General features: G+C 35.2%; 1 protein-coding gene across 8 annotated transcripts in view; it reads left to right on the top strand.

Annotated features, from left to right (window-relative positions):
- Positions 1–8,340, top strand: part of LOC109851448 (membrane protein of ER body-like protein) — a 9,763-nt gene extending 1,423 nt beyond the window's left edge. For 2 of the 8 annotated variants that reach the window (XM_020421575.1, XM_020421583.1), the window contains exons 2-13: positions 1,491–1,646; positions 1,989–2,507; positions 2,904–3,050; positions 4,360–4,455; positions 4,781–4,873; positions 4,986–5,081; positions 5,193–5,288; positions 5,431–5,523; positions 6,087–6,203; positions 6,300–6,530; positions 6,728–6,789; positions 7,493–8,340. In XM_020421575.1, the coding sequence (XP_020277164.1) occupies positions 1,491–1,646; positions 1,989–2,507; positions 2,904–3,050; positions 4,360–4,455; positions 4,781–4,873; positions 4,986–5,081; positions 5,193–5,288; positions 5,431–5,523; positions 6,087–6,203; positions 6,300–6,530; positions 6,728–6,789; positions 7,493–7,972 (2,186 nt within the window). In that variant the 3' untranslated portion in view covers positions 7,973–8,340. The remainder of the gene's footprint in view (positions 1–1,490; positions 1,647–1,988; positions 2,508–2,903; positions 3,051–4,359; positions 4,456–4,780; positions 4,874–4,985; positions 5,082–5,192; positions 5,289–5,430; positions 5,524–6,086; positions 6,204–6,299; positions 6,531–6,727; positions 6,790–7,492) is intronic. The other 6 variants (XM_020421578.1, XM_020421577.1, XM_020421580.1 and 3 more) reach the window with 6 other exon arrangements.

Below are 10,089 nucleotides of genomic sequence, written 5' to 3'. Positions count from 1 at the left end.
GCTGCCCCCCCCCCCCCCCCCCCCCCCTTCTTTTTTTTTTGGTGTGGGATTCTGATAATATACGTTGCTTGTAAGTTCCTGTTTTCTTGAATTCTATCACCGAACTGCTTCTAAGAAGTTCCTCTTTAAGGAAATACTTCAATATATGAGGTTATAAGCCATTTATCACCACTCACAAACTTTCACTGATAAACCTGGCTTTAGTAACATGTAGAATTAGTTACTAGATATGAAGAAACAATTAATGGAGTGGAGGGTAGAAGAGAGATTAAAAGAGGAAGAAGAGTTTATTTAACTAAATTACAGGACTAATATCGCGGTTGAGTTCAAAATCACCTTCGATCAATTATGATATGCATCAATTACAGGTGTGAAGTCCATTTTGTGTAGCAGTATAATAATAAACTAAATTTCCCTTATAATTCCTAGTCTCCTAGGGCCATATGACCACTCCTAGTATTAGAATTATGGCACCATAGCAGTACACATAAACTTCAATAAACTAAATCTTAAGTAGTTGCAGTGATGAATTCTGAGCTTTAGAGTTTACATAAACTTCAATAAACTAAATCTTAAGTAGTTGCAGTGATGAATTCTGAGCTTTAGAGTTTATGAACATGAAGAAAATGAGAATCTAGACTAGTAAGTAGTTGCAGTGATGAATTCTGAGCTTTAGAGTTTATGAACATGAAGAAAATGAGAATCTAGACTAGAAGTTTTTCATGTATATTCAATAAGGTTTTTGAGGTTTCATTTACGTTCTAACATTTAGGTTCTAACTTATACTTCGCAGTTGACAGCAGACTCCAATATGTTGATTATGGCTTGCATTTAAACAATTAGAATCGAGTTACAATTATGGTTTGACTCAGATTGAAAGTTCACTGGACTAGAATATAAGTTACGATTGGAGTTGGATTAATTTGAATTAAAAAGGATTATCATTATAATAATTCCAAACAAAGACAATTATGAGAAGGAATCTTTTTACCAAAAATCAAACCAGGATGAAAATATCTTCAAATATCCCTGGAGAGGTTCTCTCTAAAAAGAAGAAGAAAGTTCAGAGAAGAATTACAACAGAAAAATTACTCTTGTTGGGGACCTCCAATATAAAAGAAATATTATAATCCTCTTCTTCAAGGAATAAAAACTCCTCCCCTCATCACGTGGACACAGGCAAATTGGCATCAAGGGATTTCAATACCCTGACCTCTTGTTGCTTGAACGATAGTTTACTTTCTTTATTTGTCGTCAAGGGGTTTCAAGACTCTCACTGAATCCCAACATTGTCACCTTGTTAGCAAGAAGGCCTTGGGAGTTGATTGACACATGATTTGTACTCTCCTTCTGTTTTCTAGACCTCCATGTACAAGATGATCTTCACTTAAGACTTGTTAAGGAAAATACCTTTGAGCTTTTCAGTATAAATAGTTTTTTACTGGTGTCTGGTGAATACAAAATTACATTTATATTACTTTTGAATGAAGGAGTATGGAAGTGTCGGCACTGCACTTGGACCTACCATTTGAGTGGTCCTGGCATATATCTTATTCAGAAACACAAACATGAAGGCAATTGCCAAGTGACAATGGATGTCGAAACACTAACTCAGCTTGGAACATTTATTGATTCACCAATTAAAGGTCAGTTCTCCAGTTTCAAAAGGATAGTGCTTGTCAATTGTTAGTGGCCATCTGAGACTGATTGTATAAATATTAATGTATGTACGCACATGTGAACAAAATCCTTGCATCCAAATTAGCTGAATTTTGTAGTTTTCTAGTCTAATTCATTAAAATTAGTCTTTCAGTCTCATTTGTTCATCTGGTATCTTCTTTTGTCTCTTAACTTGTTTATCTTGTATGAAAATGACTGTTTTGAAAGCTCGCCTTTCGTTATTGAACTATACACAGACTACAAATTGGTAATTTTGCATTGTATATTTCACAGTATACACATAAATTTATCAGAAACCTTATTTGCAGGTGCTGCTAATGTTACTGCTGGGTTAAAATTACTAGCAGATGAATTTGTTGCTGAGAAGAACCTCGGAGATGGAATAGCTGGAGATGAAGAGTGCAACGGTGACAATAATGTCCCAATCGAAGAACAAAAAGTCAATTTAAATGGATCGAGTTCTCACCTTAGTTCTGAGAAAAAGAGTGAAAATGTAATCTCAAGAAATGAAAATGAAATCCAAGAATTAGAACAGCATAAGCCAGGAGAACCAAGTGACCCCATAGTTCCAGAATTTGATGTCGAGAAAGTTTTAGAGGAGCAGGAGACTCATGATTTGTACTGCCCTAATTGCCACTCATGTATTACCAAAAGGGTAATTTTACGGAAAAGAAAAAGGATACCCAGAGAAACTCAAAGTGATTTGCCACCTCAGAAAGTCCCACATGTTCCTGAACCTAGTCCTGCTCTAACTGAAACCGTGGATCTTCATGAGGATAGGACAGTATTCAGATGTTTATCTTGCTTCAGCTTTTTCATTCCAACAGGTATATATATGTCCCCTTGATTTTGTTATGTTAGTGCTTCAAACAGAAGGGTATACTTCACACTTAATAGATAGACTCTTTTCATATGTGACCAGAAGCTTATTTTACCTTTGACTTGACTGCCAATTCTCGTAATGAATGGGCTTATATGGAAACTATTGTGCAATCTGTTTCCTACTTGTCTATGTCGACATTGATAGTAGCAAAGACCTGTTGAGATATATCAGCTGGCTTAGGTTTCTAACAAAGTTTCTATGAGCCTGAGCACTGTAAAGCGTAAACTTGTGTTCTTTGATTTTTCACTAGGGTGCAGAACTTCATGATATGGTGTTATTTTCTTTATTATTAGTTTGTTTTTTCCTCAGTTTATATGGCTATATATTTTGTGGTATACAGAGACTGGATTTAATATTTTCCGGTGTTTTGGGAAAGAAGCGGAAAGTAACGACCTTCAAAGTCGAGAAAAGAAACCTGCAAAGAGGGGTAACTGGATTTCTTCTCTTTTTGGATCTGGTTCAAGCAACAATGAAGGTACCGAAGCCAGTAAGTTTCTCATACTTCTTTTTGAATTTTGAAATTGTAAAGTCAAGAACTGTCGGAAGATGCATCTCCGTAAAGAATGTGCCCGTCTCTATTCAAAATTTTGGAGGTTTCTATCTGCTGTGGTTTCCTTATTTTGGACTGTACACTTACTGTTTACCTTATTGATTTTAGTGTACTTTAAAAGTGCTATTATTCTTTTGTAGATAGAGGAGTAATCTTTTTCTTCATATCTTACTGTTACAACCTACAACAACATCAACAATGTTGCCTTTACCCTATATTCTGGGGATCAGCTCCTTGTTTAGTCCTATTGCTCCAAATAAGAAGTGGATATTTTGGCATTTCCATAAAATCTTCATATCATCTCAAATGACTATCATATTGTTGTTATTTGAATTAGTCTCTGTATTCGTAGAAATTAACTATTATGCTTTAGTGTAATGTTGTGTACCCATCTCAGCTTTCCCTCATCAGCATTTCAATTTAAACGTGCTCTTTTTTAAAGGAATTTGTCATGTATTAAGTTACTAGTTACAGAGCATATTATTTACATGTGTTTTACAATGATAGGATTAATCAATTATTTTCCAATCATATCTAAAAGTTAGTTTTGATTATTTGATACTTAAATTAACTGTGAACATTGACTGTGAAGGAGATGCAGGTTTTATACTTCGGAAAGCAGTCAGCTTTCACCAGTTATTATTACCTTTGATATCACTTGGAAATCATCAATCTCCAGGCAACCAATCCGCAAATATAAGGGGAAAGTGAAAAGGAATTTTAAAAAAAAAACAAGTCATCTTTCCCTTTTGTCATTTAAGTTCCAGGACAGTGTTATTAGTCTAACATCCTGAGTAATTTGTGTGAAACTTGCTTGGATCTAAGCAGTTCCCCATAGTAAACACTTTCATTTACCAAGACTGGTGAAAATGCTGCCTGGGAGTATAAATCCTTTTAATCGTATACGCATCAACACCCAGGATTTAAAAAAAAAAAAATTCTGTTATGTTGAATCCCTTTGGGAGAAAGAGACAAATAACCTTAAAAGACTAATTATGTTATGTACGAAATCATAGATGTTATAATTAGTAGACAGCTTTATTGTTGCCCACACCCTTCCAGTTCTGCTGTTACTCTTGTCTTTCTCACTTAAATTTGTAACACATGTAGCTTTATCACTGTCCAAGATTTGATATGCATTACAAACGATATCATTGTACATACAAAGCACAAAACGTTATCTTTATGATTACTGTAATTTATTGATCCAACAATTTTAGTTACTAACATTTTTTTATAATACCGGGAACTCCATTGCTTGCAGAAATTAAAACAGATTCTAGAGATTCATCTGAATCCATGCCAGGAGCTGCAAATCTTGGAGAAAAAGGAACCACTATAGGTATGAATAATTCAGTGGTTTCCAAAGCATTTGTAACAAGTGGTATTCATGCTTTTCATTTATGCTTCTAGCTTTTCCTTTGCAAAATGTCAAATGAGTTTTTCTGATCATCAGTACATCAGAATACTTGTACATCATTTCACTTCATATCATGTTTATTTTTCCTATGGATAAGTATATGATGATGGAGGTTTTGTCTGTGCACTTGTGTTTGTGAGTTGCATGTATTTCTCTCTTAAAGAATCTCTAGAAATAATTATTTAACAAACTGATTTTCTTTTTTTCTTCTCTACGAAGGTTTAACACCACTACCTATTTTGTTTAGGTCCATCAACCGGAGAATTCAATTCTAGTGGTGGATTAATGGGAAATCACGCTCAAGAAGGCAAGCAAAATTATCCAGCAACTATATTGGAAAGTATGCAAGGATAAAGTTCAATACTGAAGTTCTTTTTCTCTGCATATTTCTCCTTTTATTGCCTGTCTTTATGCATGTCCAATCTGTAATATTCTTTTGTCAACTTTGTTAGATTTGTCTTCTGGAGAATCACATTCTAATGGTAGCGCAATGGGCAGTCAGGCTAAAGAGAACCGGCAAAGTTATCCAGAAACAGCCCTGTCTAAAGGTATGCTTGGAGAAACTAAAGAATGGGAGTTTTTTTCTCTGCATATTTATCCTTTTATTGCCTGTCTTTATGCATGTCCAATCTGTAATATTCTTATGTCAACTTTGTTAGATTTGTCTGCTGGAGAATCACATTCTAATGGTAGCGCAATTGGCAATCAGGCTAAAGAGAACCGGCAAAGTTATCCAGAAACAACCCCGTCTAAAGGTATGCTTGGAGAAACTAAAGAATGGGAGTTTTTTCCTCTGGTTTGTGTGTTTTGTTTACGTTTGTGCATGTTTTCTCTTTTGGAAAATCTCTACAAAAATGACCATGTGATAGACTGATCTGTTATCTCAATATATTCTAGATCCACCGGCTCAAGGATCGTATTCTAATGGATTAATGGACAATCAGGCTCATGGAGACCAGCAATTTTATCCGGCAGCAACTTTATCAGAAGGTATATGCTATGAATTACACGATAACGACTGGTGTAGGTCTTGCCTATAACTTTTTAAGAAATAACAAATACATCTATATGAGTGTACAAGAAAATTTTTCTCCTATATCAACCGTACATGTTCCTAGGTTCATTTAGGGCCTGATTCTCAAGATTCACATTGTTCTTTTATTTCCAAACGAGGGTTTCACAATTTGTAATTCATCAGATGCACTGATGTAAACAATATCTATGTTCGCTTCAGTAAGTCATATCTATGATATGAAGACCAAATCAGTACTCACTGTCAATAGACAATGCTAGCTCACTGCCTGATACGATGCTAATTTTATGAAAAGAAAATCAAATGGGTCAAATGGTTGAGCACCCAAGGATCACCAAACCCAGATTGCTTTCACATCAGATGTATTTAATTTACTGCAATTAATTCCTTTTTGTCTTCAAATGTTATTAGTATTTTAATGATTACATCACATTAATATGCTTCGTAGAGATTAACTGTAATATATATCTCATAATAGGTCAGTTTATTTCTCCGCTTTCTTAACTTTTTGACGATACAGAGAATGGTACAAAAAAACCTGGTGCTGTTGTTAAACCTCCATATCATGAACAAACTTCACAACTCGCTGAAAACATTAGCAGTTACATCCCACCAGCTGCCGGTTATATTCCACCAGGTGTGCCTTGATACTTTCTATAAGTATAAAATAGTTTTTCCGATTTTCAACCATCATATGAATTAATGGTTGCTTTTACTTGTTCCAAAAACACAGGAAAGGTACATACATCTCCAATAGTCACTGGTGTAGGCAATCAAAATGTTCGTGGTCCTATGATACCTCCTGCTGATGAGACCCGTCTTGATTTGGGTGTGCAAGGAATAGAAAGGTCTAGAAGAGAAAATGAGTGGGATATTCTAAAAAGCATTGTGTACGGAGGCTTGATGGAATCTATTACAAGTCTAAGTGTAGTGTCATCTGCAGCAGGAGCTGGTTCTTCCACATGTAAGTATCGAAGTTTTTATATAGAATTAGAAGATCAACTATTTTTCTATTATTCTCCATGGACCTACAGAAAGTTTCCTGTCTACTATTTTTGTGTTGATGAGCCCAGAATATTGCTGTGTTTGTCATGTAACTTTTAATTATATTTTCTGCTTATATGTTATCCACTCTCTTCTGAAGTTGTATTATTTCTGCAGTGAATATCTGTGCCTTGGGGTTAGCAAATTTGATTGGTGGCTTGCTTTTGATCGCTCACGATGTAAGATACCATTCTCAAATCTAATGACTGTGTTATAGTGTAGATTACACCTTCAGTGAACGTGTTTTAGAGAATCACTACATCATTTGCCCAGATTTGATCCCATAAAGATGAGAATAGGCTACTGAATAGAAATAAGAAACTCAGCTGCAAAAATAAATAAAATACTAGCAAAAATTCCTGTCTTAAATAATCAAACTAAAACAGAATACTTGCAGTATAAAACATTGGAATTGCTTCAAACCAGGCTGGATATCATTCTCTTTAACTATATTTGAAATGATAACGTAACAATAAAATCGAAACCCTTATTCAGAAAACAAGGTCTTTGTCATATTAACACCCTCAAATCTTTTTCTAAAAAATTAGAACCCCATCCACCCCCCACCCCGAAAAAAAAAACTTCATATTTGGGGGTTTTAGTAAAATAAGTTAATAGATTTGGGGGTCTTTTTTAAAACAACTTTATATATTTGGGGTATTATCTAAAACAACCTTATATATTTGGAGTCTTATCTAAAACAGCTTTATATGTTTAGGGGTCTAATTTGAAAATATGAAGATTTTGAGGTCTGACATAGAATTAACAAAGATTTGGGGGTTCTAATATAACAAAAACCCTATAATGCGTAAACTGATGAAAAGTTTCGAATTGGCTCTAATAATTATGAGATTTGGATTAATTTTTTCCCCCGCTTTCTAGCTTTCTGAACTAAGAAGCGCAAGTGATGCTGAAGAAACCAACCAAAGTGATGAACAAATAGGTCGATACTGGGAGAAGCTCGGAAAGAGAGAACATTTTCGGCGACATGCAGTTTTCGCTATACTATCATACATTATCTTCGGATTACTTCCTCCAGTTATTTACGGCTTTGCATTCAGAAAGAGCGACAACAAAGAATACAAGCTCATAGCAGTTGCTGCTTCTTCTCTGTTATGTGTTGCTATGTTGGCAATTGGAAAAGCTCATGTCAGGCCACAGAAAGATTACATAAAATTGATATTATATTATCTTGCAATCGCTGTGCCCGCTTCAGGTTTATCCTATGTAGCTGGGGTGATGATCGATAGGCTCTTGGTTGAGCTTGGTTTGTTCATCCCAAATATGACCCCACCTTCGCCGCCTTCTTCAGTTGAGCTTCTCGGATTTGGATCGGGATCTTCATCGTGGGCATCCCTTTAAGGAATGCTGGAAATGAATTCCTCGAGCTTTTGAGGGGTATTGCATTGGTTATTGGTTGAATTGGCAAGCGCTTCTCGGATCTGGATCGGGATCTTCAACGTGGGCATCTCTTTAAGGAATGCTGGAAATGAATTCCTCGAGCTTTTGAGGGGTATTACATTGGTTATTGGTTGAATTGGCAAGAGCTTGAGGTTTTCCGCTTTAGTTTTGTTTGAAGAGGTTAGAGATGGACTGTTTAAGTGATTTGTTGCTTTAGTTAAGGCTCGTTTGAGATAGTTGTGTTTATTTTTGCTAGTCTTTACTATTGCTGGATGTTTTTTATGCAGTACATGTGTGGAGGTTGGAAATGGAAACCATGCTTTATTCTAGCTGGATAAATGAGTAGGTTCATTTACTCTTGCCTCTTTATTTCCATCCTTGTTTTTCCTCACCTCACCCCCCACGCATCCATTAATAGTATGAGGTCTAAAGACAACAATATGTGGAGATGGGATGTGCATTTTAGAAAACAGCTGACTGGGAATTTGGTCATGCAGTATCTCAATATGATGAGTCTTATCAATTCAATTACCTTTGGGCAACATGAAGATAAAAGAAAATGGATATGAGATGCTAAAAAGGATTTTTCGGTTAATTATTTTTATCAATTCCTTATTGATGGTGGAGTAAGCTATGATTGTGTAAACTTATGGGATCTTCCTGTTCCATTAAAAGTCAAGTTCTTAGTTTGGTTGGCTCTAAGAAATGACTTAAATACAAAAGATAATCTGGATAAAAAAATGAGTTTGTTTAGAGAAGACATGTTGTTTATGCGCTAAAATTGATGAAGATCATTCTCATCTGTTTCTCAACTGTGAGTTTGGATACTCTATTTGGAGATCAATTCACTTCATGTTGAATACATATAAAGATTTTAGAATAAACTCTTTAAAAGAGGTTTGGCTAAATTGGAGTATTGGAAATGATGGGGATTCTAATTTGAAGAGAAAGGTTTTCATTTGTTCTCTTCTCTGGTGTGTGTGGCAAGAGCTTAACGACAGATTATTTTCTAATAAGCAGAAGAGTTCTCTTGTCCTCTTGAACAAAATTGTGACTTTCTCAACATTTTGGTTAGGATCTAAAGGGACTTCTACTCGAGCTGCCAGACTGCAGGAAAGAAGAAGAAAAAGAGCTGCTGGAAAATCAAAAGTTGCTGGAGTTTCTGAGATTGTAGGCAGGGATGATGTGATCAAGGTGACTCGGTTGGAATGATGAGAGTTCACAGAGTTTTTTTGTGCTTTGTGTTTTTGTCTGGAAGAAAACTCTGTTAGATGTTTACCTTTTGGTTTTTTTGTTATTGGTGTTAAACATCTTACTCTTTTTAGGAGTTTATTCCCAGGTATATACAGGGGGTTATATGCTACTGCTTGTAGTAGTTTCTTTTGAACTTTAGTTCATACTTTTGGTTGAGAGTATGAACTATTTTTTGTAACAACCAATTATATTTTAATTTAGCTGGCTGAAATAACTTTACGGTGTTCCATCCTTTTTCTTAAAAAAAAATTGCTTGTCTGCGTTGAATTTCATGTATCTGTAACTTGTTAATTAAGTGCATGTTCAAATGTTTCATTTACTTGGTGATCCTTTGAGGAGCCATGGTTTTGTTCGTCTTTGTAGTCCTGTGTATTTTCGAGGATCTCTCTCTCTCTTCCTTTTTCTTTTTGGGATGTGCGTTCGTGTTAATGGGCCGAGCCTGAATGAACTTTGTTAAACTTGACCAAGTTTTATCGGTCGTGTGAAGGGCTTGGAGGATGAGAATAGAGCCAAGGCTCCAAAAGCAACACCCACATTAGCTCTGTGATAATTCCTTCAAATACACTAATTTTGAAATAGATACATAATAAAAAAAGGAGTTAACTTATTTTCGTAATTGTTGTCAAGATTAACGTTAAAACAAAGCTTTAACAAAAAAGCTAGACCATGTTTAAGGCATGCCTTTTCCTTTTCCTGTTTTACCATTTCTCATGACACATAACTTTGTTGAACATGATAATTGTTCAATCAAGAATAAGAGTGTATAGATAATGTAATCAAATTCAAAAATGATACTAACTGGTAGAAGTTATACCTATTGCGTG

Source organism: Asparagus officinalis, chromosome 8, assembly GCF_001876935.1.
Source record: "Asparagus officinalis chromosome 8, Aspof.V1, whole genome shotgun sequence".
NCBI lineage: Eukaryota > Viridiplantae > Streptophyta > Magnoliopsida > Asparagales > Asparagaceae > Asparagus > Asparagus officinalis.
The sequence above is the reverse complement of the archived record's forward strand: the minus strand, read 5'-3'. Positions and strand labels throughout refer to the sequence as shown.